We start from the raw sequence: 27,739 nt of genomic DNA on the forward strand, positions 1-27,739 counted from the left end.
CCAAGGGACGTTCCCATGGGGCCAAGGCAGGAACTGCAATGGGGAGTGGGGCCAGAGAGGAAAGGGCAAACAGGGATGGGCTGTTTGCAGGGCAGGGAAAAGGGGGGGGCAACATGAAGACATTTGTAACAGGAAAGAGTAAAGAAAGCAAAGGTGCAGCCAAGGAAATGCTCAGGGCAGTTTGGGGGTGGCTGCCAGGCAGCCCTGGCTCTGAGCAACAGCGTCTGCAGTGGCACAGGAAACTCCCAGCTGATGGGAACAAACTTTCTGGCTGACTGCAGAGGCCAGGACAAAGCTGAGTGGTTTCCCTGGTGTCCCCCAGCCCTTGCTGGCCCCAGGGGCTGATGGCATTTGTGCTCCCTCAAGTTCATGTCCCCACAGCAACAGCATGGGGGTGCTGGCCCTGCTGTGTGCAATGCAAACAGGGGCTGCTGAGGCAGTGCTGCCGTGTCTGTGCCTGCAAGGATGGGGCACCTGTGTGAGCTGGGGGAGAGGCCAGGGCTGCAGAGGGGAGATGCTGTTGGCAGCTGCATGAGGACGCTCTGGGACGCTGCCCTGGGCTGTGCAGCGCACTGGGCATGGATCAGCCCCTGCTCTGCTGCTCCTTCCCGTCTGCCCCAGGGCCCTTGCAGAGCCCCAGCCATGCTGTTTGCCCCCAGCCTGCCCACGGCCAGCCTGGGGCTGCTGACGGGGGTTTCTGTGCTGAGCCTTGGCCTGGCCGTGTTCTTGAGAGAGCCTGGGCAAGGAGCCTGCAGCCCCCAGGGCCTGGCCTGAGGCGTCAGCGCTGCCCCAGCAGTGCCCATGGCCTGGCCCTGCTGCAGCCCCGGCACTGCCACCCCCAGGGCTGTGCCCGGCCCCGAGAGCACTCAGGCCCTGCAGCAACACCAGGGCCACCAGGGCAGCGGGGCAGGGCCACGGCAGCAGCACTGGCAACACCAAGTGCTGCTGCTGCTGCTGCTGCTGCTGGGCACAGCTGCTGGGCCAGCACTGATCTGCCCCAGCTCTGCACACAGACATTGCTGCTGCAGCTCCAGAGAAGGCAACAAAAGGGCATCTCTGCAGAAAACTCTGCTGGGAGATCCTTTAGTTCCTTTAAAGCCACTGAGAGCACAACCCCTCATTGACACAGTCTGTGGGCACAGGGAAGGTGGAGAGAAACAAAATGAGAAATGGCATAAATAATGACATTTCTTTGTGGACAATATGAAAAAAAGTAAAACAAAGAAAAGCAACCCCCAAGAGTATCAAAGATGACTTATATTACAAGTGATATGCAGTATTTTTCGAGCAGTTTAATGTTTCCAAAACCATCCTGTCATCAATCTCCACAATGCAGTCCTGAGCTCCTGGTTCCTCAGGCTGTAGATGAGGGGGTTCAGGGCTGGAGGCACCACTGAGTACAGAATTGACAGGGCCAGATTCACAGATGGGGAGGACATGGAGGGGGGTTTTATGTGGGCAAATATGGCAGTGCTGACTAACAGAGAGACCACAGCCAGGTGAGGGAGGCAGGTGGAAAAGGCTTTGTGCCGTCCCTGCTCAGAGGGGATCCTCAGCACAGCCCTGAAGATCTGCACATAGGAGAAAACAATGAACACAAAACAGCCAAATGATAAACAGGAACTAAAAGCAAGAAGCCCAAGTTCCCTGAGGTTTGAGTGTGAGCAAGAGAGCTTGAGGATCTGTGGGATTTCACAGAAGAACTGGCCCAGGGCATTGCCATGGCACAGGGGCAGGGAAAATGTATTGGCCGTGTGCAGCAGTGAATAGAGAAAGGCACTGGCCCAGGCAGCTGCTGCCATGTGGGCACAAGCTCTGCTGCCCAGGAGGGTCCCGTAGTGCAGGGGTTTGCAGATGGACACGTAGCGGTCGTAGCACATGATGGTCAGGAGGAAATACTCTGCTCCCATGAAGAACACAAAGAAAAAGAGCTGAGCAGCACATGCAGTGTAGGAGATGTTGCTGGTGTCCCAGAGGGAATTGTGCATGGCTTTGGGGACAGTGGTGCAGATGGAGCCCAGGTCAGCGAGGGCCAGGTTGAGCAGGAAGAAGAACATGGGCGTGTGCAGGTGGTGGCCGCAGGCTACGGCGCTGATGATGAGGCCGTTGCCCAGGAGGGCAGCCAGGGAGATGCCCAGCAAGAGGCAGAAGTGCAGGAGCTGCAGCTGCCGCGTGTCTGCCAATGCCAGCAGCAGGAAGTGCCTGATGGAGCTGCTGTTGGACATTTGCTGTGCCTTGGCATGAGGATCTGTAAGAAAAGTAATCATGGAATAGTTGGGTGTGGAGAGGACTTGAAATATCCCAGCACAGCCTGGGGGCACTTTCCCCCCACTGCCTGCCCAGGGCTCTGCTGCCTGGAGCTGTCCCTGCCAGCAGCTGCTTCCCTGTGCCCAGGGCTGGGCCCTGCCAGTGCTGCCAGAGCCCAGCCCAGCCCTGGGGGCTCAGCTCTGCCCTGCAGAGCCCTCCCAGCTCAGGCACTGCCCAGGGGCAGCTCTGGCTCCGCAGGCTCTGATGGCAACATCAGAACAACCCTGAGGAGGCTGGAAAAGCGACACTGATGCTGCCTCTAAAGGCTGATTTCTGTCACTGCCCAATTTATTCAGATCTGAGAAAAAATTTATTTTTATTTATCTCAGCCTGAACTGAGCGATTAATATCTATGGGCAATTTCCCATCCCAGCAACCCAGAGTAGTAGATTAAAAAAGCAGGATTTTCCCTTTTATACAGTCCCTGCCTTGCTGTTCTCCCTGTATAATCTACTTGGAAATGTTCTGCAGTTCAATGCCATGCTGGGAGCAGTCCTGAACAATGCTGCATCCTCCCCACACAAGGAGAACACTTCCAAGCCTCACCAGCTGTCTCCTCCCAGCCAGATCTTGTCCCCCAGTGCTGGGAGCAGCTGCCAGGGCTGGCTGAGAGCTGTCCCTGGCAGGCAGCAGAGTCCCTGCCCCAGCACAGCGCCCTGGGCTGCAGGACCCTGCTCTGCAGGACAGCCCTGGGCACCCCTGGCTGCTCTGCACAAGAGACAAGCAGAGAATGTACTCACAGGCTCTGCAGGCATTGGGATGTTCCAGCTTGAGGAGATGGCTCCAGGAGCTGCAGCTGCACTGTCCTGCAGCCAGAGGTTCCTGTGCCAAGGGCTGGCAGTGATTGTGCCCCAGGCACTTCTCAGCCCCTTCCCAGCCCTGACTGATTGAAGCTCTCTGTGCCTCTGGGCTGTGCCCGGGCTGGCTGCAGGCAGTGCCCCAGCCCTGCTGGGCTGGCACAAGAGCTGCTCATCCAGAGAAATGTGCTTTTGAAGCTCTTCTTGGTGAGCAGGAGCTGACTCTGGGCCAGGAGCCCAGCCCAGCTCAGCAGCACAGACACAGCACAAGGACTTTAATCAGCCTCTGGGGCTTTGTGCTCAGGCCCTGAACATCAGTCCCTGAGAGGGAGCTGAAGAAACCTCTGCAGAACTCCAAGGCAGAATCCAACTCCAAAGTTTCTTGGACTTTTAATGGCTCCCAGAGAGGGACACGACTGAGCAAGTGTCCCCAGGCCCCAGGCAGAGCAGAGAACTGCAGGCAGTGATGACAGGTGGGGACAAAGAGAAGCCAAGTCTTGGTGCCCTGGGGCACAGCAGGGTCTGTGCCAGCAAGGGCTGGGAGGACACACCTTGTGCTGAGGCCCTGGGGCCTCCTGGCACAGCCCCAGCCAGGCTGGGCACTGTCAGCCCCTTGTGCTGCCCTCAGCATCCCCCCCTAGCCCACATCCCAGTGGCCTCAAGGATCTGCTGCAAGGAGTCCCTGGGGAGCCTTGCTCAGCAATGGCCCTGGGGGCTCCTTCATGCTCCCTGCAGGGACTGCAGGTTTTTCAAAGGACTTTGGCTTTGGCTTTTGCCTTGGAGTCTCTGAGAGGTTTGTGCACTCATGGCCTCCAATTATCTGCTGTAATTAATGCCTGGAGAGGCTTTGTCAGTAACAACACTCAGTGGGGCTCATTAATACTTCAGGGTACTTGAGTTATTTGAAGGTACTTGGTGTTTCCCTTTTGATACAGACTCTGTGAGAGGTTTGTGCATTATGGCCCCAATTATCTGCTTTAATGAGTCCCTGGAGAGCTCTGTACTGACACTCAGTGGGGCTCATTAATGCCTTGAGATACTCAAGGTTTTTAAGGTACTTTATGGATTTAAGAATACTTTTAGGTACTTTTAACGATTTTCCTTCCCACACTGAGTCTCTGAGAGGTTCTTGTGCCATCCTGGCCTCCAATTCTCTCCTCCAAGGAGTCCATGAGGAGCCTGTGTTGGGTATCTTCCCCCTTTCTATTTTACAACAAAGATGGAACTGAAAGAATTTTGTAAGACTTTCTAAAAGCATCCAAACAAACATGGGACAATTAACAATACAACAACAACAACTAAGAGATTTAATAGTCCTGTTTTAGGTAGACATCATCAAACCCTTTAGTCCCTTGGATTGGAAGAGTTTATTGACCCAGTCTTTGTTTTCCACTTGAAGCTTCTTGAACCCTTCCTTCAGTACCTGAATGCTCTTGTGGATTGACTCTCTGTGGCTGGAGAGGTTCATGCAGCACATGCCCTCTGAGTCTACACAGCCATGCCCATGTGCCCAGAGTAAAAACTCTATCGCTGTTCTGCAAGGTGGCGTGTCTGATGGTCTCTGTGTCTGAGAGCAGCCACTCAATGTGAGGGAGGCAGCATTGGTTTGCTTACTTAACAGGCACCCAGGATGGTCTGATTGCCCTAAAGCTTTAGCTGCAGCCACCCAAGACAATCCAAATTGGGGGTGCTACCATCCAATACCTGGATTAAAGCTTGCAAAGCCATCTCTTTGATATCATCCAATACTTCTCTGGGGATACCTGCTGCTTGATCATCTGGTAGGCTGTGTTGTCCTTCTCCAGCTAGATGGTTGATTGTCAATTCCGCCCTTGCCTCATTATTAGCATAGTCTGCTATTAATTGATTTAGTAAACACTTCCATCCCCCTTCCCACAGGGTGTATTCTGTAGGTGACAACAACATGGACATAATATATTTTAAATCATAGGGGGTTAAAGCATGTGCTGTAAACATGGCCCTCATTAGGCCATTAAAATAAGATGAGTCCTTTCCATGGTCTTTAGCTGCCCTACACAGATCCTTGATTTCCCCATAAATCAATGGCTGACACCTGGGATTCTGCCCCCTTCTTTCATACAGGGGCAATGAGGAGTTTTGAGGTTATTTGCCAGTCTCCTTCCTTAACTGGAGGCATGGCCCAGGGTGGAGAGGATGATTGACAGTGGGGGAGTGACCCACAGTTGTTGGGGTGGAGTCTGGAGGTTCATTCAGGGCGGAAGAGAAGGTTGTGGTAGCAGGAAGTGGAGGAGCCAAGATGGAGGGAGGATGGTCGGGCTCCCGAGCCGCATTCAGGCTCCTTCCACCTTGAGTCTCCAGGGCATGATGCTCCAAGACAGCGTGGCCATTGCCATCTTGGACCATCTTGGAAGGTCTGAGAAAGGCAGGTTTGAGGGGTGGTCCCGAGTTAGGAGTGAGCAACAGATTGAGTTTTCAGCACACTGCTTGCTCGTGAAGGGTCTCAAGGATGGTGTGGAAGATGGGGAACATGCAGGGTGCAATGGGGTCCCTTTTAACTCCGACGGAGTCCCAAAATTCAGTGGTATGGATTTCATCAGCAGAGGCATCTGGAAAATTTTTAATGATCCACCTCATGATTGATTTTAATTCGTACTTTGAAAATATTAAGTCATGATCAGTGAGAATTAAAGCATCCATGTATGCTCCTTTCTACTTTGGACATCTGACTACCCTTTTTTTTTTCTCTGCCTTATGGGGAAGAGCCACCAGAACACTCCAAATCAGTTATGGGACATGGGTGCATATTGTAAAAACACAGTGGCAAAATGGGCAATAAATGTCTTGCATTTCCCCAAACCCACCTGCAATCCTATGCAGGTGAAACCATTGTTGTCCCTGCCGATCCTGGGCAAGGTCCCTCGAAGCAACGATGAATCTGCCGGGCCCAGCACAATCCAAAATCCCGGGGAGCCCTGGCCTATCCATCGGCTAACCCCAGCTGACGTGACTGACACAAGGAGCCCTGAGTGTCAGGGTCCCTGTTTGGGCGCTGTCATGGTTTGACACTGGCACAATGCCAGTGCCCCCATGAAGATACCCTCTCCCTGGTTTCTGCTGTGAGATGTGACCAGGAATAAGCAAAGCAGGCTCCTACTTAGGAAAGAAAACAAAACTTTATTAACTACACTACGCTATATATAAAAAGGAACACACACAGGGAAAATGAAAACCTTACAAATACATTTCCTCCTCCCCCCACCAAATTTCCAATACAATACATCTATTCCCCAAAATCACCAACTCCTGGTCCAGCACCACCCTTCAGACAATCAATCCTCAGTTCATCAAGAGGAGAGGAGTCCTTCTTGTACCATGGGCTTCCCCTGGAAACACAGCTGAAGCCTCGTGTGTTTCCGTGTCACTCGTGGCACCGCCCAGAGTACATCTGCCATCGTGACCTCTTCCTTTCATGTCCAGTGCTCTCACCACTGAACGCAGACCAGAGCTGCTTCTAGGGTGGTCTTTTTAAGGATGCTCTGTCCCGATCCAAAAAAGGCACAGTCTCTCCTTTGGGACACCTGTCCCCACAATCTCTCCTTTGGGACACCTGTCCCCCCCATATTTTTTCACCCCCTGGGGCCGAGGGGCACCAACACTGAACCCTCTTGGTTCTGTGGCCATTGCCTCCCCCTAGATGCAGTCTCTGTATCACAAGGAACATGGTTCTGTCCATGGCTGTACAAAAAGGGTCCAGCAAAATCCACTCCATCATCTCTTCCCACTAAGATTCTTCTCTATTCTTCCACTATCTCTCACTTACCCAGACCTCTCTCACACTTGCACATTCCTTCCTCATCTTCCACTCTATCTTCTAGGAGAGGTCAATGATCTGTAAAGTTCTCATTCTCCAAAAAGGGGTTAAAAGCTCCTACAAGCGGCCGGCTGCACCCCCCCTTCTTCCCCGTCCCAGCCGTGCTGCCGGCACAGGCCCATGTTTATCCAGTTTCAAGGTTACAGTCTCAGGCAGCGTCTCTCTCTCTCTCTCTCTCTCTCTCTCTCTCTCTCTCTCTCTCTCTCTGTGTCTCTCAGGGGGGGCTGCCCGATGGCTCCCGGTGTCTCTCTTTCTCTCTTCCACCCTTCTACCCCCGGGCTCAGGCCTACCTCTCCCGACCACATGGCTTTTCCCCTCCCCCTGCCCAGCCAGCAGCTGGGTGCCGGAACCCAAGAGAGCCTCCCAGGCGAGAGCTCTGCTTTTAACCCCGTGTTCTCAGAGGCGTGTCCAATGTCCCAATGGCAAGACTAGATGCCAATATTAAAATCTGAACATCCAAAGGCCTGACCACAGCATCCCAGAAAACACATTTCCTGTCAAACCACCACAATAGCTAAGAAGGCAAAGTGTATGTTAGTTAGAAGGGGTTTTTATGACTTAGAGCAAAGGATAAGCCCACCTCAAACAAGATGTTTTTACCAAGCAGAAAGATAGCACAGGCAAACAAGTCAGCAAATGCTGCAGGTAGAAAAAAGGTCTCAGAATTTTCCACTGCAAGAAAACTGGAAAACATCTTCTAGCTTAAACTGTAATGTACTAACTTTTAGTGACTGGAGAATAGTAACATGAATAGGGTAATTATAGTAGTTACTATTGGCTATAGATAAAAATATAGGTATAGATTGGTTCTACTGTATTAAGATGCTCAGCAAAGAAAAGTATATAATGCATTTGTAACCTAAACTAAGGGTCTCCAGGCCTGCAGCTGGAGCTGACAGCTGTGGGCACAGCTCTGTCACCCACGACCCTGGACTGCTGTAACACCTTGCAAACAATAAACTGCATTTTGAAGAGCCGCCTGAAGTGCCACATCCCTCATTTCGGCTCTCACAAACTGATGTTTCCCAGATCTACCAGTGCCCAGATCCAGAAATTTCCTGGTGCTGGTGCAGCCCAAGTGCAGCAATTTGCAGGCAAAAAAAGCCAAAATCTGGCAATTTTCCATTGCTGGCTCTGTCGCTGCCCAGACCTGGAGTTGCCCAGCACTGCCATTGCCCAGATGCAGAAATTTCCCAGTGCTGGCAAAGCCCAAGTGCAGCAATTTGCTGGCACAGAAATCCAAAACCCGGCAAATACCTGGGGCTGGCACCACCCAGATCTGGTGTTTTCCAGCACTGCCAGTGTCCAGACCTGGCAATTTCCTGGTGCTGGCACAGCCTAATTCCAGCAATTTGCTGGCAAAGAAAGCCAAAATCAAGCAAATACCTGGTACCTAAAGCAATGCAATCTCGTGTTTGCTGACATCGCCAGTGCCCAGATCCAGAATTTTTCAGATGCCTGCACAGCATAATTCCAGCAATTTGCTGGCACAGAAGGTTAACATTTGGCAATTTCCCGGTGCTGGCACATTCCCCACCCAGATCTGGTGTGCGCTGGCACTGCCAGTGCCCACATTGGCAATTTCCTGGTGCCACCACAACCCAAATGCAGCAATTTTCTGGCAAAGAAAGCCAAAACCAGGCTCCACCCAGATCTGGTGTGTTGGGGTTGGTTAAAAGAAGAAGGAGACCTCGGCTTAAGGCTGTGGGAAAACCCTCTGTAGTTGGGGTCAGCAGGAGCTCCCGCCCATAATCCTCTTGTTCAGGTTTGCAGATTGTTACTAGAAAGTTCTGAGTTCTCTTTGCTACCATTGGTTACTTTATACTGCAAAAATTTCAATATTCATAATCCTTCCTTCTTCTTGGATCCTTCCCTCAGATCCCACCTTAACCCCTCCCCATAAATAAATGGATAAATATCCCTGCTAGACCCTGGACCCAGGCTTTTTTCTGCTTTGCTCTCTCTACTGTGCACGCCGTCCTGTTTGTTGTGTTTGCCTTCATTAAAGTTCTGTTTCCAGAGCACCAGATGAAAGCAGTCTCTGTCTGTAAAGTGGCCAGAGCTGGTTCTCAGGGAAACCACTGGCCAATGGTCTGGACGAGGACCAGAAGGTTTCACTGGTGTTTGCTGGCACTGCCAGTGCCCAGAGCTGGAAATTTCCCTATTCTGACACAGCCCAAGTGCAGCAGCAATTTACTGGCACAGAAATCCAAAACCCGGCAACTTTCTGCTACTGGCTCTGGCACTGCCCACATCTTGTGTTTGCTGCGCCAGTGCCCAGATTGGGAAATTTCCCAGTGCCAGCAGAGCCCAAATCCGGCAGATTTCTGTCACTGGCAATGACACCACCCAGATCTGGTGTTTGCTGGCAGTGCCAGCGCCCAGATCTGAAAACTTCCTGGTGCCAGCACAGCCCAAGTCCAGTGATTTGCTGGCACAGAAAGCCAAAATTTGGAAATTTCCAGGTTCTGGCTCCAGCACCATCCAGATCTGGTGTTTGCTGGGACCGCCAGTGCCCAGATTTGGAAATTTCCCGATGCCTTCACAGCCCAGGTCCAGCAATTTGGTTTTAGCTAGCTTAGGCAGAGAAGTTCCTGGGACTGTGACTTTCCTTTCTCTTGGAACTGTTTAAACCTGCTCTGGATTGAAAACCCAGAAAAACACCGGCAGCTCACACCTGTGGCCCACCAAGGTCTGGGACGCTGCATTCCAGCACCAGAGGGACTTAGAAGAGACCGAGTGAGCCAACTACAACCCACAAAAAGGACTTTCTGAATTTGCCATCTCTTCAGCACTGACAGAGGTTTCATTTAATATTATTCATTTTTCATGCTTCTGAATACTTTACTTGTTAAATAAACTGGGGTTTTTTCACTTTTCTCGAGGGAAGTCTTTTCCTGAACTAGTAGGGGGAGGGGCCGCTTGAACTTGCTTTCTAGACTGATCCCTTTTGGAGGTTTCCTCCCCAAATTTGCCCTAAGCCAGCACAAACAGTCATCATGAAAATTTCACCAGTGGCATAATTTCCTGCTGGCAAATCTTGGGACAGAAGCTTGACCTTGTTCTCCATGAGACATTCTTGGGAAGAGCAGACAGGAGAAGATTCCTGGAAAACTGAAACAGCTTTCCAGAAGTGAAATGAAAATGAAACAATCCAAGATCTTTTCCTCTATTTATTTCTATGCTCCCCTTTTCCATGTTGCACTACTTCTCCATCCCAGGAATTCCAGATGCACCGCACCTCTAAGATCGGTGACTTAGTGATTTTTAGACACTCGAAAGTACCATGAGCCACACACAGTTTTCCTTCCCCTGGTTTTACTGGAAGGCAACACTGGAGATGTAAGTGCAGTGCTGGGGTCAGGTAGGAATCCTACAGCAAGGGAAGGTGGCCCGACAGTGTTTGCCCCTCAGCCAGGCCAATGCAGAGCAGCAAGCGAGGGGATTGCTGTGCCAGTGTGCAGGAGTCAGGGCTCTGCATCTGGGCTCACCGCTGCAAAGTTCCCGTGTTTGGACAGACTCAGGGGCTGTGCCCGGGGCGCGCGGGGCTCGAACGTGGGGCTCGTGGGGCGAGCGGGGAACGGACACGGGGACGAACGGCCCCGGTGCTTCAGTTGCAGCGGCGGCAGCGGCGGCAGCAGCAGCGGCGGCAGCAGCAGCGACAGCAGAAAAACAGATATTTTAGAGCATTCTTTCTTTCTATCTCTTTATCTTTTTCTTTCTCTTTCTGTTTTTCCTTCTGTTTTTCTTTCTCTCCCTTTCCCGCGGTCGGGCACCCTTCTCTCGGGGTCCCTTGCCCGGCGTCCCTCTCCTCTCCCCGCCTCCCTCTCCCCTGCCGGGCCGGGCCATGCCCCCGGCCCGCCCCCGGCCCCGGGCGGGGCTGCCCCGTGCCCGGCCCCGGCCGTCCCGCCGCGCTCTCGCCTCCGCCCGGCTCTGGCCGTACTGGCGGTGGCGCTGCTGGGCGGGCGTCAGTGCCTGGTGCGGGGGCGGCATCGCCGCCCTTCGGCTCCGCCTGGCCCGAGCCCGGCCCCGGCCCCGGCCCCGAGGCAGGGTCCAGTCCCGACCCCGTGCCCGGCCCCGGCCCCGGCCCCGGCTCCTCCCGGGGCCCTCGGAGGACACAGGCGGGGCGGCCGCTCCCGCCGCCTCCGCTGGGGCTTCCCCGGCCCGAACTCCGCCGCTCGGCAGCGCGGGCGCCGGCCCCGAGCCTCCCGTGCCGCGTTCCAAGGAGCGAACGCCTGGGCATGGCCGGCCCGGGGCGGCTGAGGGGCGCTCGGGGGCCGTTGCTGGCCCCGCGCCGAGCGCTGACAGCCGCGTCTCGCCCGCAGGGAAGGCGCACGAGGCCCTGCAGGAGCGGTACTGGCTGGGTTCGCTGCTGGGGCGCGGAGGATTCGGCAGCGTCTTCGCGGCCACGCGGCTCTCGGACGGCGCCCCGGTGAGCGGCGGGGCCGGCGGCGGGCGCAGGAGGAGGGGGCGGAGGAGGAGGAGGAGGAGGATGGGGCTGGGCAGGGCGGGCGGCGAGATGAGCCCGCTGCTGTCCTTGGCTTGCAGGTGGCCATCAAAAGGGTGCCACGGAACCGCGTCCGGCACTGGGGCGAGCTGGTGAGTGAGCGAGGCCAGCGGCAGCAGCCGGGGCTGCCGGGCGGGGATGAGCCGAGGCCCGGCACGGTGGAAGCCGCCAGGACGCCTCGAGGGAGAGCGGGCGTGGGTCCAGCGCAGGGCGCAGAGCATCCCGGGCTGGCTGAGGGCTCCCCGAGCCCCGGCACGGCATCGGCCCCACTGAGGGCATCGTGCTCCTCCCGCAGCCCGACGGCAGCAGGGCCCCGCTGGAGATCGTGCTGCAGGCCAAGGTGTCCACTGGCTTCCCTGGTGTGGTGCAGCTGCTGGAGTGGCTTGAGCTGCCCAACCACATCGTGATGGTGCTGGAGCGGCCAGAGCGGTGTCAGGACCTGCAGCGTTTCATTGGGGCACGGCGGTTCCTGCCCGAGGAGGAGGCGCGGGCGCTGTTCCGCCAGGTGCTGGAGGCCGTGCGGCACTGCACCAGCTGCGGGGTCCTGCACAGGGACATCAAGCCCGAGAACATCCTGCTCGACCTGCACACCGGGAAGGCCAAACTGATCGACTTTGGCTGTGGCACCTACCTGCAAGACACAGCCTACACTCACTTTGCAGGTGAGCCCACGTAAGGGTGTACTCCTGGTCCCGGCATCTCATGGCCCAACATCTCCCAGCCCAAGCTGGCTGTGGCAGCGGGGATTCTCCCTTTTGCTGCCAGTCAGGGGACTGAGTCTTCAGCTGAGTTGCTTTAGAGCGGGGCTGGGTGGGGAACCATCTTCCAGCCCTGCTGGCAGCCTTTGCCAGCCACTCTGCCCAGGACTGGGGCTGGGCTGGGGCAGCCAGCCCGACCAAAACCCCCGTGGGTGGGGGTAGCAGAGATGGGGGCGGAACCTGTGCCCCAGCCAGTTTGGTGTGCAGGCAAGAGGAAGGGCTTGGATTGATCCACTCTCCCTGTTTGCCTTGGCTTCCTAATATTTTTGGGGCAATGCAGGCAGGGAGGATAAGGGCATGTTTTTCCCAGCACGGAGAGGGTTTTTCCTTTACAGGTCAGGGTCAGGCTTAGCCAGGGCTTCCTCTGCCCTCTTCTGACACCAGTGGCTTCTTTTGCAAGCCTAAGTTTGTGCACAAGTCCCAGGTGCTGGCGAGAGGGCAGTGGTCACCCTGTGTGCCACTGATGCAGCCCCCGCAGGCCCAGGGATGCTGGGGCCAGGCTGTGGGAGCAGCAGCATCCCCCTGCTGAACTCCATCTGTATTCCATAGGAACACTGTCCTACAGCCCCCCGGAATGGAACGACTTTGGCTGGTACCATGGCGAGGCAGCAACGATCTGGTCCCTGGGCATCCTGCTGCACCAGATGGTCTGCGGGGAGCACCCGTTCAGGAGGGGCCGGAACCTCAGCTGGGGCCAGCTCCCGCTGCCACAAGGGCTCTCTCAAGGTGGATCCTCTTCTCTGGGCACGGGGGGAATCCCAGTGCTGGCAGCCATCAGCGGGCTCGTGAGCATCCCGCTCTGGCAGCTGCTGAGGAGGTGGCACATGTCCTGCTCTCCTCCAAAACAGGGAAGTGATGGGAAAGTTTAGGCCCAACCCTGAGTGCATCCAGAATGGCCTGGCCATGGGAATAGTGGGGCAAAGCAGACAGGAGCCTTCTCTGGCTGACCGGCAGTTTCTGCTTTGTCTCCCCAGAGTGCAAAGATCTGATCAGGTGGTGTTTATCCGTGAACTCCTTGGAAAGACCCACATTAGAAGACCTGGTCTGTGATCCTTGGGTGCAGGATATTCCTCTGCCATAGAAGAAGGGAGAGAGCCACAGGCACACTTTGATCCAGGGCCCTGGTAAGTTCCAGCTCCACACATGCCGTGGCAATGAGAAGCAGAGGAACCCAGACCTTTTTGTGCTGCCTGTGTCACTGCACCGGGGCCATGGGATGAGCCCACGCAGCCCTTGTGCTGGAGCTGAGCTGCTCTGCCCAGCACTGGTGGCCGCCATCCAAGCTGGTTTTGCTTGTGCTGGTTCCCTGACAGCTGGGGCCCTGGGCAGAGCCCTGAGAGCCTGGTCTCCCCCCAGGGAAGGAGCAGGAGCCCCTGGAGAAGCTGTACCGGGTGGGGATGCTGCTGCTGCTGCTGCTGCTGCTGCTGCTGCTGCTGCTGCTGCTGGAGACAGCCAGGATGACATCAAGGATGACAAGCTCTTCCTCAGCCTGGCCACTGGAGGCTGAAGGTGATGGACTTTGATTCTGGCACCTTCTTCAAAGGCAAACTCCACAGGGAATTTGCAGATGAGTCCCCAGCCGGGGAAATGCTGCCAGATTTGGGCATGGCCCAGCCTGGCTGGGAAGCAAAGGTTCCCCCTTTGCTGGGGCAGATGCAACTCATCCTTCAGTCGCTGCCCAGCTGCTTTTTGGCAGGGCTGGGGGCATGGGCTGGGCTGGGTATGAAATGGGAGTGGGCTCCTGGCCCTGCCAACAGCCCCCAGCAGCCACCCTGCCCCGGGCTGGGGCTGGGGCTGGGGCTGGGGCAGCCAGCCCGACACAAACAAAGCCCCATGGTGGGAGCAGAGGTGGGACTCCAGAACCTGTGCAGTGGCTGCTTTGCTCTGCAGGCAAGGAAGGGCTTGGGCTGCTCCACTGCCCTTGTTTGCTTTGGGATCACGGTGATTTTGGGGGGCAGTGCAGAGGGGAAGAGAGAAAGTGTGGGCTTCCCTCAGCCATGGCTGGGTTTTTCCCTACCATGTAGGAGTTGGGCCTCCCTCAAGGCCCTGACAGAGATAAGAGTTTTTACTGTTTTTCTTGTTTTCCCCTTTTGCATCTAATCTCTTTTCAAGAATGTGTTGTTTGTTTTTCCAGAGGAAGCGTTCTAGGTGGTCCAGTGTGGATGGGGAAGTGCTTGGGAGCAGCTGTGGCGTGGATGGGCGGTGGCCTTGGAGAAGGCTGAGGCCATGGTTTGGGAGCAGCTTTTCTTGCAGCCGTGGCTGGCGTGAGGTGGGTCCCTGTGTGCTTGGCAGGGTGGGATCAGAGCTTTTGGGAGATGGCAGCGAGCACAGGAGCATCCTGCTCTGGGCAGCTGCTGAGGGCTGGATGTGCCATGGCTGGCTGCAGGCTGGGCACATGTCCTGCCCTCCTGCTCTGCTGCCAAAGGCAGCAGGGATGGGCAGCTCTGGGCACAGCTCTGGGCACAGCCAGCATGGCCTGGGCCCCGCAGGCCTTGGCACAAGGGCACAGGAGCCCTCAGCTGACGGGCGGTTTCTGCTTTCTCTCCTTGCAGCCGGGCTCTGCGGCTGCTGAGGCTGCTCTGGGCTCTGCCAGGGCTCTGCTGGGCTCAGCCCTGGGCCCAGCTGGGCTGGCTCTGCCCTCACATTGCTCTCACAGCTCTGCATCAGACGAGCCCGTTGCCAGCACAGCGCCTGAGCTTTCTGCTTTGGCAGGTGAGTGAGACTCTGCTGCAGGCCCAGAGATTGCAGCTGGGGACACACATCCAATTGGCAAGGACCCAAACTCTCCACAGTCCCAGCTGAACGCCTGCATCTGCATAGGCTGTTTTGTCTGTCCCATTCTTTCTTCTTGATTGGCTGGAATTGTGCAGTTGCACTTTCTTCCTCCTCTAGCAGTGCCACGAGTGGGCCAAAGCAGGCGAGTGGGCCGTGCTCCTGAGGCAGTGCAGTCTGGAGCTGGTGGATGGAGAATTGCCCTTCTGCACTGCCAAACCAGAGCAAAAAGCCCTAAGTGGGTCTTTGTGTCTCTAAGAAATCCCTGACAGTTTCAAAGGGTATGTGCAGCTCATTTCCAGGCTGAGAAGGAAGGGCATCTTCTAAAGGATTTGGGCTTTGACAGAGTTTCCATTCCCAGTCCTGCTTAGAGCTGGAAGGGCACAAAGCAATTTCCTCTTGCTTCAACCACAGTTTCAAATACCAATGTTGGAAACAAAGCCCAAAATCTTTTAAAAGGCTGCTGAGGTCAGTAAGATGCATCCATGGCATCAGCACATTTACAATGTAAATAACTGAGTTCTCTTTTTCAAAAGATCATTTACCTCTTAATGCAAAGAATGTAACTTTGCATTTATGTTATGTTTTTTCACTAACACTTGGATTTTATTCTTATCTTTTACAATTTACCTATTTTTTTCCCTTTTTCCTTTTTTTTCTTTTAAATCGAAAACATGTCCTATAAAAGGAATGTCCTTTGCTCCTGGTTCCCGTGTGGAGCAGCTCCCTTCCTGCTGGCTGAGCTGCTCAGGCAGAGCCCGGCAGCTCCTGGCCCTGCAGGGCTGAGGCTTTTCCCCGTTGCTGGGCAGAGACTGATGGAGCAGCACTGCTGAACACGGGCACACAGAGGGACCAGGAGCAGCTGCCTTTGGCCACCTGGGGCTCCAAGGCCCAACCTCTGAGCAGCCAGGGCTGGAAGAGACTGGCAGCATCTGATCCCTGACTCTGGGCCAGGGCTGCACAAATGACCCCACAGCAGCAGCAGCAGCAGCAGCAGCAGCAGCAGCAGCAGCAGCAGCAGCAGCAGCAGATGGAGCTGACTTTCAGCACAGCCCCTGGCCCTGTTCCCTCCCGTGTGCAGCGGTGTCACAGCAGCCTGAGGCACCTGGGAGCCCCCAGTGCCAGCAGGGACTTGAGATGGCAGCCCTGGGCTCCTGGAGGCTGTGCAAGGAACGGAGCTGGGCACTCCCTGTCCATGGGGAGCTTGCAGATGGAAAAGGCTGCTGTGCCCAGGCAGCTGCAAGGGCACAGAAAGGAGGCTCTGGAGCACTGGATCTGTGCCAGTGCCACAGTCCTGGGCAGCAGCCAGCCAGCCCTGGGGGAACAGAGGGCACAGCACGAGGGACAGAAGCAGGCAAGGGCAGAGACTGGAGAGAGCCAGAGCCAGGAGCAGGAACAGCTGCTCCATTGCACTCTTGGAGAAAGCTCTTGGCTGGTTCCAAGCGCTGAAAGGCGTGAAGGGCAGAGAGGAGGCCAGAGCAAACAATGCTCCTGTTGGCACAGCCTCCCCTCTCCATGTCCCAGAAGGAATTGCATGGACTGTGCTCTTCTCTCCGAGTCGTCTCGTTCAGCATGAGCAGCTCAGCACCAGGAGCTGAAGGAGCTGAAGCCTCAGGCCACAGGAGCTGGGCAAGAGGAGACTTTCTGAACAAATGAATGCTACTAACATGGACCCAGCTGAATGCAGTGGATAGAATCATGGAATCACAGAATCCTTTCTCTTGGAAAAGCCCTCTGAGCTCACCCAGTGCAGCCGCTCACCCAGCAGTGCCAAGCCCAGCACTAAAGCACGTCCCTGAAGTGCCAAGGCCTGGACAGCAGCCCTGAGTGAGGCCTGAACAGCAGGCCCTGAGCCAAAGGTGGCCTCTGGATGAACCTTCCAAGCAAAGGTTATCTTTGTATCTGCTCCCTGATGAAATGTGCATGGTCATTGGCACTGTGATAGATGTAGCCACTCATTAGTGAAACATGTATTGACCTTTGTGTATTTAGAAGCCAGACCAGGCCATGAAATCTGACATCTGGCCTTGTTTGGGGCTGAATGGCCAAAGTCACCTCCCTTGGTTCCTCCTGGGGCCCTGGCCAGGCTTTGGGAGGGAGCCAAGAGGAGGATGAAACCAGATGTTGCCACACTAGCAGTGCTGTCAGTTTGTCCATTCAGCACTGTCAGAGCTGGGCCCTCTCCCAGCGGGGTTGGAGCCTCAGCTGTGGCTGGAGGCACCTGCAGGAATTGCCAGTGCCCAGGAGTGGCTCTGCAGCCCTTGGCTGTGACAGCTTCCCCAGCTGCTGTGTGGGTCTGGGGGATGGGAAAGGCTGAGGGTAACTGGGGCTGGATCTTTCTCAATCACTGCAGGCAATCTTTGGTGAGGATGGTCAGGTGCATTGCTGAGCTGCTCCTTTTGTGATTCTTTGCTGCTTTGAGCTGCAGGAAATGACACTGATTCCTTCAGTTGGTGTCTGTGTCTTTGGTGCTGACCCTGCCCACTGGCAAAACAAAACTGGCCCAGTCTGGCCAGATCCCAACAAAATGTCACTTGTTCAGTGTAAATGTGAGGAATCAGTGCCATCAGAAATTCCCAGATGGGAAGCCCTTCCCTGGAGTTCCCTGGCTCTGGAGTGGGCTGAGGTGGGAGCCCCGTGGGAGCAGTGGGGCAGTCGGGTAAAAGAGGCTGCAGCCCTGGATGTCTTCAAATGCATCCAAAAATTGCACATGGAAAAGGAAAAGAACTTGTGGGTTTGGGCAGACAAAGATGAAATTGTTAAGAGTACATTGGAAACAGCACCTTCAGAAGGAACATTTATTGTTGGAATGCTCCCACATGGAGCAAGAGAAGAAGGTTTTAATCTTGAGCTCAGCTGCATTTGTGCCAGTGAAATATCAATATAATAAATAACTATATGTATTTATTGTATAATAAGACCTTAATATATATATATATATATTTGTATATTTATATATATATATTATATATATGTCTGTATTTATCTGTCTATATGTATATCAATATGTATATCTACATATGAAATAATAATAATGTGAAATAGTGCTGACAATACTAATTTGGTAGCATTGTCTGCTCAGGGATGTAACACTAAATACCCTACAGAACAGGATTGGCCAGGACCCTAATGTCAGTGGTCAACTTTGTGAGATTGTATACAGTGAAAAAAGGAGGAAGGGAGGAAATTGGCTGTTTTCCCAGGGTTTGCTGATACTGTGATGCAGAGTGCTTTGTCTGTTGCTGTGAAAAATTCAGTGATGAAGCCTGCAGGGTTTTTCATGTACCAGACTATGCACAAGCTGCAGGATTGGTTGCATGGGTGAAGGGGTTGTTAAAAGAGCAGTTGAAAAAATGAGGAGATGGGAACCTTTGCCCATGGAGAACCCATCTCCCAGATGTGCTCCATGCCCTTAACAATGGCCCATGGGGAAATGGAAACCCCCTGGCTGTGCACGGCTGCACCCAATTTGCAAATCCAACCATGGGCAGTGAGACTTGGGCTGCCTGGGAAATTGTTCTGGCTGTGATGGCCCCTGGCAGGGCCAGCCCAGAGGCTGCAGGGCTGGGCCTTCATGCACTGGAATTAGTTTGGATAAATTCAAAGCAAATGAGAGCTATCAATACTGAAACAGGAATTCAGATTCCTCCAGGAAACTTTGCTTTGGTAACTGCTCACTTGGAGCTTGGCCTTGCCAAGTGGTCATGTCATGAGAGGAGGAATTATTGTCGCAGATATCCAGGAGAAATTAAAGGAATTGTGTTAAACAATAGTGACCAGGATTGGATTATTCAACCCCATGACAGGGTAGCACAATTATCAATATTGCAATGTTAAGAAGGATTGTGAAAAAAGGAGATCCACCTGCAATCACCACTGTTTGTGGAGATAAAGGGTTTGGATCCAGCAGCCCTAATAATGGAGCCAGAGTGTGGGTCCGGAGGCCAAATGGCCCTCCCGAGGCAGCTGAAGGAGCAGCTCCTGGGAAAGACAACTCTGAGTCCTGAAACCTGGGCAGGAACAATGGGAATGTGTCCCTGCAGCCAAGTGTTCTGTGTGAGAACAAGTAGATCTGACAGGATATTGTTTTACACATCCTGCCAGACCAAATCTCCCTGTTTGCCCCAAGGGCCCCTTTGGGAAATGCTCTGATCCACGGGGCTCCATGTGAAGGCTGCTGTGACACTGAGGGACTTGCACAGGAATTGCATCCAGGAGCCCGGGTGCCCCTCAGGGACTGGGGCCCGGCCCCTTCCAGCCCGAGGGGAAAGGGCCCCCCCAGGCCTTGTTAGCCACAGACAGCATGGTAAAGCTGAACAGCAAAGGGCCTGGGGGCATTATTCTGGAATTAACATGGTGCCAGCTCCATGGACAACAGGATTCTTGTTCCTAACTCGAATGAGATTGAGAAAAATGGATGAAGAATGGTGTCACTAAAGTACTACTGGTGTCTGTAAGTTGTACCTTGATAGTCAGCCAGAATCTTTGTCTGCCACAAACACCTCTAGTGTTTCACCAAGGGGTTAGTCATCAAAATGTAATGATGAATTCTGATGGATTGCTGAGCTTCTTTTGTAATTCTTTGCTAATGATGATGTGCTTGGTGAGCTTATCCTTTTGTAATTCTTTGCAGCTGTGCATGATATAAATGACACAATTCCTTCAGTTGATGTCTGTGTCTTTGGTAGTGACCCTGCCTACTGGTGAAACAGGGCCCCCTCTTGCCTGAGTGTTACCTGGGAAGGCAGAAACCCTCCCTCCAAAATTCCCCCTTCCTCCTTGTTCCCCCCCTTCATGCCCTGAGCATGGTGTGCTCTGGTCTGGGCTGTGCCCGGGGTCAGTTGGGGTCACCTGTCCTGGCTGTGTCCCCTGCCCAGCTCCCCCGCAGCCCCAGCCCCTCCCCAGCGTGGCTGGACGAGGGGCAGGACAGGCCTTGGCTGTGCTGCAGCTCAGCAAGGACAAAACCATCTCTGCGTGCTCAGCCCTGTGCTCAGCACCCGGCCCAGCAGTGTCTCAGTGCCAGGGGCTGTGCCCTCAGTGCCTGCCAGGGCTTTCCATGGCAACTGCCAGGCCAGGTGACCCAGGTGTCTCCCCCAGTGCCGGTTGCCATGGAAACAGTGCCCAGCGCTGCCCCTTTCTGTCTGGCTGACCTGGCCTTTGGCCCTGGCAGTGCCCTTGGCTGCTGGTTCCTGGTGCCCGAGCGGCCAGCGCGGCACAGGGCAGGTGGCCATGGCACAGCCCCAGCAAGGGATCCCCTCTGGCTCTGGGCACTGACACCAGCCCTGAGCAAGGGGCCCAGGGCAGCTTTCCATGGCCACCAACCACCACAATGGCTCCAGGCATTGGTTGCCTTGGCACCAATCTAAGGAACGGGTCCCTGTGGCCGTTGCCATGGCACCTGGTGGCACCAACGAGTGTCACTGCAATTGTACCTGGAACAGCCCCGGCACCGCTTTGTCCTCAGGGTCGCCATGGCAGCCCAGGGCAGCAACAGCTCTGCAGGCAGGGGGCCATGGAACCTGGCTGCAGAAATGGCTCCTTGGGCTGGTTTCCAAGGAAACCTGAACTGATGGGGGTTGCCATGGCACCCAAAGCCAGCAGTGGGGTCCCTGCAGTGTCCATGGCAACAGCCCCTTGCAATGGCGCAGTGCAGGTTGGGATGATGATCCACCCTCACAGCTGGCCCAGGCAGGCCTGGAGTGCTCTTGGTGGCACCTTGGGCTTGGCACACACTTGAGGAGGATGTCTGTTTGCAATGGGGAAACTCAAAGAGTTTTAGATTTCTTAAAAAAATAAAAGAAGAAAAGCCACTCTTTGGTTTTGTGCAGCCAGTTCACCAAGCAAAGCAGGTCCCAGGTGAGTGAGGAGAGAAAGAATGGGGTTGGGGAATGTGGAGCAAGGTTGTCCTCACTGGGTCAGACTTAAAAGGCACAGCTTCTCTGACCAGGCCAGACCTCCTTAGGAGAGTCCCTGGATCAATATCAGTCACAGAATGCTGCAATCACCTCTTGTGTAATAGGACAGCAATAAAAGGCACCTTTTCAAATAGAAATATGTATTTCCTAGAAGCTTGTTTCTCCATATTTCTCCAAATATTTCTCCATAGCTGGAGCACGAAACCTACCTAGTGAACTGCACTAGAGCAGAGGGAAATCCTGGTTCCACCAGGACCCAGACTGTCACCATGGACTCCTTGCTTCCATCCAGCCCCACAGTGTCACCATGGCCCCTTGGCTCTGTGCTGCCACTGCTGTCGTACACAGTGTCACCATGGTCCTCTTAGTGCCACCAGGCCCCGCAGTGTCACAATGGCCCCTTGCTTCCCCAGGGCCCTGCAGTGTCACAATCATCAGAGAATCAGCCCGGCTGGAAAAGACCTTGGAGAGCATCAAGTCCAACCTGGGACCCAACACCACCTTGTCACCCAGGCCATGGCACTGAGTGCCACATCCAGTCTTTCCTTAAACACTTCCAGGGATGGTGACTCATTCACCTCCCTGGGCTGCCCATTCCAATGTCCAATTCCCCTTTGTGTGGAAAATATTTCCTAATGTCCAGCCTAAACTTTACCTGGTGCAGCTGAAGGCTGTGTCCTCTTGTCCTGTCACTGTTCCCTGGGAAAAGAGCCCGACCCCCACCTGGCTGCACCCTCCTGTCAGGGAGTTGTAGAGAGTGATGAGGTCTCCCCTGAGCCTCCTCTTCTCCAGGATAAACAACCCCAGCTCCCTCAGCCACTCCTCACTGGACTTGTGCTCCAGACCCCTCCCCAGCCTTGTTGCCTTTCTCTGGACAGGCTCCAGCCCCTCCATGTCCTTCCTAAATTGGGGGCCCAGAACTGGACACAGCACTCGAGGTGCTGCCCAAGCAGTGCTGAGCACAGGGGAAGAATGACTGCCCTGGTCCTCTGTGGTGGTGTTCGCAGGGGTCCCAGGATGAGGGAAGAGATGAGAACTTAACTCCATGTTTCATAAGGCTGATTTATTATTTTATGATATATATTATATTAAAAGAAAATGATATATTAAAACCATACTAAAAGAATAAAAGAAAGGATTTCATCCAAAGGCTAGGAAGTAAAGGAATGGAATGATAATAAAATCTTGTGACTGACCAGAGTCCCAAACGGGCTGGACGTCTGATTGGTCATCAAGTAGGAACGATTTTACCTGGGGGGTAAACAATTCTCTAAATCGCATTCCAAAGTAGCAAAACATGGAAAAGATGAAGCTTCCCAGATTCTCAGGAGAAAAGATCCCAGTGTGACGGTCCTCCTGGCCACACCATTCCTGATCCATAGGAGTGCCAGGGGTTGGATGAGGGAAATGGTGGGGAGAGGGTGGGGACAAAGTCTGATTGATTTTCAGCCATGAAGGGTCTTGATCTTATCTATTCAGACTGCATTAGATGTTGCTGGGGGTCAATATCAATTGAAAATTGCTGATACCAAACTATAAACACGGAAAAAAAACAGGACAAAACAGTTGTCTCTGCTTTTTTTTTTCAATATAGCAGATTCAATTTGAATACACTTGTGAAATGTGTCTAATTAACCACAGAAGAATTGAAAACTAAAATTATTCGATGGGGCTTTTCTTGTTTGGGTCTTTAGAACAAATGTTTATGAGCCTTTTTCAGTGAATTCTTGAACTGAGGAGCTCAAGAAAGAAGAGGCCTCTGGAGCAGTAAAATTCATCAGCAACCTCCAGGTGGCTGAGGATCCATGCCCATGGGAGCAGCAAGGAACAGCAATGGGCACAGCTTTGTGGCTGCCCCAGCTTTGGCATGGGCCCTGGGCCTGGAGCAGGAGCAGCTCTTGAGGGCCCCAAGGCCGGGGCTCTTGTGCTGCCCTGGGCAGATGGGATGGCAGCAGGGGCTGCAGAGCTCTCAGCACCTCAGGCCGAGGGGAGCAGGGCAGCCAGGGAGCCTCCTTTGGCCTTGGCCAAGCACCTTCCCCCATGGCTGGGGCTGAGTCCTGTGGCAGCTGCAGCTGCTGCTGTGCCCTTGGCAGGGGCTGAGGCCGTGGGGCCAGTGGCCAGAGCAGCCTGGGCTGAGCAGAGCTGTGGGGCCAGAGCCGGCTGGGCTGGGCTGGGCTCAGAGAGGCCCTTGGTGCTGCCCAGAGCTCAGGGCAGCTGGCAGAGCTTGCAGGGAGCTGGGCTGGGCTCCGAGAGCCTGGCCCAGAAACCATCAGTGTCCATCTCAGCCTGGCTGAGCATGCAGGGGCCAAGAAGAGACACCTTTGCCTTGCTTGTCCCCAGCTGTCATCACTGCCTCCAGTGTTCTGCTCTACCTGGAACGTGGGGACACTTTGTCACTCTTGTGCCTCACAGGAATCTATTTAAAGTACAAGAAACTTCAGTGTTTCAATCTAAGTTTGAGTTCCCGAGAAATTTTTGAGCCCTCTCTGGGGACTGACTCTGATGAAAAGAGCACCAAAGCCTGAGGGGGCACCTCTGTGGCTGTGTCATGGAGGCACAGAGCAGCTGTGATGTCAGCAAGGGGCTGTGTGACAGCACAGAGTGGGCTGTGTGAGGTCACAGATTGGGCAATGACATCACAGAGTTTGTTGTGAGAGGTCACTGAGCAGCTACAGCATCATAGAGGGGATTCTGTGACATCACAGAGCAGGCTGTGACATCATGGCATGGCTGTATGACATCATAGAGCTGGCTGTGAGGTCAAAGTGTGTGCTGTGACATAACAGAGTGTTAGTATGACATCCCAGAGAGGGTTTTGTGACATCACTGAGGGGGTTGTGACATCACACAACTGTCTGTGACATCATAGTGTGAGGCCATAGAGCAGACCTTGCCATCATAGAGGGTGGCTCTGTGAAATGAGGGAGTGGGTTGTGACATCACCGGGTGGCTGTGAAACATCACAGAGCAGATTCTGACATCAAATGGTGGCTTTCTGACATCCCAGGGTCTTTTGCAACATAACAGTGCAGCTGCATGACATTCCAGGGTGAAATACCAGAGTTTGCTCTGTGACATCACAAGGGTGGGTTGTGATGTCCCAGAGTGAGCTGTGACATCACAGGCGATGTGTGACAACACAGGAAGTCTGTGTGACATCACAGGGGCTGTGTGACATCACAGGGGCTGTGTGAGGTCACTGGGGAGGTCACTCTGCCCCGGCCCCCCTCACAGTTCCCCCCAGAGCAGTCCAACCCTGCTCGTGCACACCGGGGTCCCCTGTCCCCCCGGGTCCCCCCGCCCCTGGCGCTGCAGCCTCCCCCAGAGGATGTTCCACGAGATCGACCCCAGAGCCTGACACGGGGACGGGGGGCCGGGGCCCTGGGGGTGGCACAGGGGGACAGGGACCCCCCGGCAGCAGCGTCCCCGTGTCCCCCAGGGCCAGAGCCTGGGCCAGGGCTCCTTCACCCTGGTACCAACGAGGCCTTGAGAGCGCTGAAAAAATCCCCAGCAAGGGATCAGCAAAAACCAGATTTAATATTAAGGGACAGCAGCACAAAGTTCCTTGGCAGGAGTCACTCTGCTCCTGACTGGACACTTCAGGCACAGCAGGGAAACAAAGCAACAACAAAACCAAACAAAATCCAGGCAATCAAACCAGAAATGAAGTGAGAACTGTCCCTGTGTGTGTGTGTGTGTGTGTGACACAAGGACAGTGAGGGCAAGGATAAAAGGAATACGGCCTGAAAGCTTAACAGAGCTCAAACTTAAGGGGACAATTTAACCAAAAAAACCCCACCAGCAGCTAACAGAATTTAACCTAACGTATAACCTATGACTTTTTGTTTAATAGAGGATTAACATTTAACAGTATTTAACTCAGCTAATAACTTAAATTAAACATAACAACTTAGCAAAAGAACAACTCTTAGCAGCATTTAACTTCACATAGTGAAACAGAGTAAAAATTCCCCAGAGTAGAAATCCATTTTGATTTAGGTGAAATGAACACCTCTAAGTCTGTGTAGCCTGACTGCAAGGCCTAGGCTCAAGGCAAACTGCATCAACGAAAGACAGAGATAAGGGGGGGTGTGGGGGGGGACACGAGACAGAGGGTGATAAAGAGAGACAGAAAGACTGCTGTAAAAGCAGGTCAGCCTGACCTAGGAATTCTTTCTGATAAAGAAGAACTAGCAGCAAATGTCACGTGAAATTCATAAAAATGAATATGTATGAACCTATTGTGAAACTGTATGCATATGTATTTGAGAGGAGGATAAAAAGGGACCTGAAGTTCCCAGAGGTATGCATGCCTTTCAAGGAGAGTAATCTCTGCATGCGTCCAGTGCTGTAATAAACATAGTGGCTTTACAACTTTCACAAATTTGTGGAGTTTTTTTCTCTCTCTCTCTCTGCAAAACAACAGACCTTGTGACTTAACCTTACCTGCAGGCAATGTTTCATCCTGGCTGCACTTGGCATCAACAGCTTTCTTTGGCAGTGTGAGAACAGGGATGTTGTGCCACTGAGGGAACAAAACCAGTTCCCAGGGCTGCTCCTCCAGAAAGCAGGAGCTGGTTGGGCAGCGGCAGTGCCTGGAGCAGACAGTGTTTGTGATGAGCTGCAGAGGAGCTGAGCCCAGGGGCTGTTGGCCAAGGCCGAGCCCCAAGGAGCATTTCTCTGCTGGCAGGGCGGGCTGAGAAGGGCAGGGGGGAATGCAGCAGTGCAGGGCCCATGGAACCAAGGGACCATTGTGACACTGTGGGGCCCTGTGAGACCAAGGGACCATTGTGACACTGTGGGGCCTCATGGAACCAAGAGGAGCATACTGACACTGTGTGGCTCCATGGAATGCAGGGATTATTGTGACACTGAGCGGCCCCATCAAACCAAGGTTCCATTGTGACACCACGGGGCCTCATGGAACTGTGGAGACCATTGTGACACTTTGGGGTTTCATGGAACCAAGGGGCCATTGTGACACTGCAAGACCCCATGGAGCCAAAGGTTCATTGTGACATTGCAAGGCCTCATGAAGCAATGGAGAGACCACTAAGACACTTCACAGCCTCATGAAATCAAGGGGCCATTGTGACACTGAGAGGACTCATGGGATCATGGAGACCATTGTGACACTATAAGGCCCCATGGAATAAGCAAAGCATTGTGACACTGTCAGGCCTCATGGAACCAGTGAGACCATTGTGACCCTGGGGGTCCCCACAGAACCAAGAGGATCATTGTGATACTGTGGGGCCTCCTGAAACCAAGAGGCCTTTGTGACACTGCAGGACTGAATGGAACCAAAGGTCCATTGTGACATTGCAGGGCCTTGTGTCATCAGTGGTCCATTGTGACACTGTGGAGCCAAAGGAGACCATTGTGACACTGCAAACCCCCAGGGTCCAAAGGTCCATTGTGACATTGCAGGGCTCATGGAACAGAGGAGTCATGTGACATTGTGGGGCCTGGGGAACGACAGAGACGACTGTGACACTGCAAGGCCTCATGGAATCCTTGGGACCATTGTGACACTGCAGGGCCTTCTGGAACCTAGGGGCCATTTTAACATTGTGGGACCCCATTGAACCAAACGTCCATTGTGACACTGCAGGTCTTCCTGTAATCAAGGGGCCATTGTGACACTGTGAGCCCCCACAAAACCAAGGTTACACAGAACAGGTCTGGCTGGTTTGGCCTTCCATGGACCACCTGACTGGTCCAACTGACCTTGGCATGTTGAGGGTCTCTTCTCTTCTGCTGCTGAAACACTCGGGCTCCATGCTTTCCTTTCCAATGGAAAAGATCTGTCCTCCTCCAAGCACCCATGCCCAGAACTTCAGGGATTTCAGCTCCAAATTTCCTTATACACAGGGATTGTTCCATAGGAATATTGCCAGGACAAGTCTGTCTCTCAGTGGTTTCACAAGGGACATTTTCCATCTGTCCCCAAAACATTGGGGAAGGCTCCGTACTTTCCTTCCTATGGGAAAGAAATGTCCTGCTTCTCCAGGTGCACAGGGCTGAGATTGTGGTTCCACGTCCAAAATTCCGTAAATTCAAAGTCTGTTCCCAGACAAAATTTGCCATTCCTGACAAGTCTGGCTGGCCTTGGCCTAGTGATGATCTCGCCTGCCTTCCAAACACTGGGGCTCTGTACTTCACTTCTTAGGAATAAGAACTGTCCTTCTAGTCCAGGTGCCCATGGCCAGAATTGGAATATCACCTCCAGCATTCCCTATTGTGACAGTCCCAAGGAGACTGTTGGCTCAAAATCTTTCATGTGTGGGGGAGGAAGGGGCAGGTCCAGCCTTGCCCTGCCCTGGAACCCCAGCCCTGCCCTGCCCTGGAACCCCAATCCCCCCAGAGCCTCTATCCCAGCCCAGCAGTGGCTGCCAGTCCCTGGCACAGCACAGGCAATGCTCCACAGCCACCTCTGCAGCCCCAGCCCAGCTCCTGAGGGACCAAATGAGCCCAAGCCCCACCTGGGGGAAGGGCCCAGGAAGACCAGGGGGTAAAAAGGCTGACTACAAGGCAAGCACACATCTTGACCCTCCCTCCTCTTGGAATTTCCATCTGAACACTGCTGGAACCCAGGAGTTGGTAGCTGTGTGTGTGTGCTTCTCTGTATCTTATTTGTCTTCCTTTCTCTGTCTACTTCCTCTAATCTGTTGTCTTGAATATTTTGATTAACTTTAAATTGAATAGGCTTAGAGTTGTGAAGTGGAATGGGCCAAATTAATGATTTGAAAAGTGTTTTCTGCTGATTGAGTATAATTTTAACCTATGGCCAAAGTTTGTCTCATTTTCTAAAGTACCCAGTAAAAGCT

The 27,739-nt window shown here is 53.8% G+C and overlaps 2 protein-coding genes across 2 annotated transcripts in view; one reads left to right on the forward strand and one right to left on the reverse strand.

Annotated features, from left to right (window-relative positions):
• The window catches only part of LOC143692689 (uncharacterized), a 365,642-nt gene that overhangs the window by 243,882 nt on the left and 94,021 nt on the right, over nt 1-27,739 (forward strand).
• LOC143692599 (olfactory receptor 14J1-like) lies at nt 1,293-1,880 on the reverse strand. Its single transcript, XM_077172850.1, has one exon. The coding sequence runs from the start codon at nt 1,878-1,880 to the stop codon at nt 1,293-1,295; it is 588 nt and encodes a 195-aa protein (XP_077028965.1).

This window comes from Agelaius phoeniceus (genome assembly GCF_051311805.1).
Source record: "Agelaius phoeniceus isolate bAgePho1 chromosome W unlocalized genomic scaffold, bAgePho1.hap1 SUPER_W_unloc_2, whole genome shotgun sequence".
NCBI lineage: Eukaryota > Metazoa > Chordata > Aves > Passeriformes > Icteridae > Agelaius > Agelaius phoeniceus.

Bases quoted from the DNA above. Each gene is read 5' to 3' on its own strand.
- LOC143692599 (XM_077172850.1), bottom strand. From the start codon at position 1,880: ATGTGCTACGACCGCTACGTGTCCATCTGCAAACCCCTGCACTACGGG.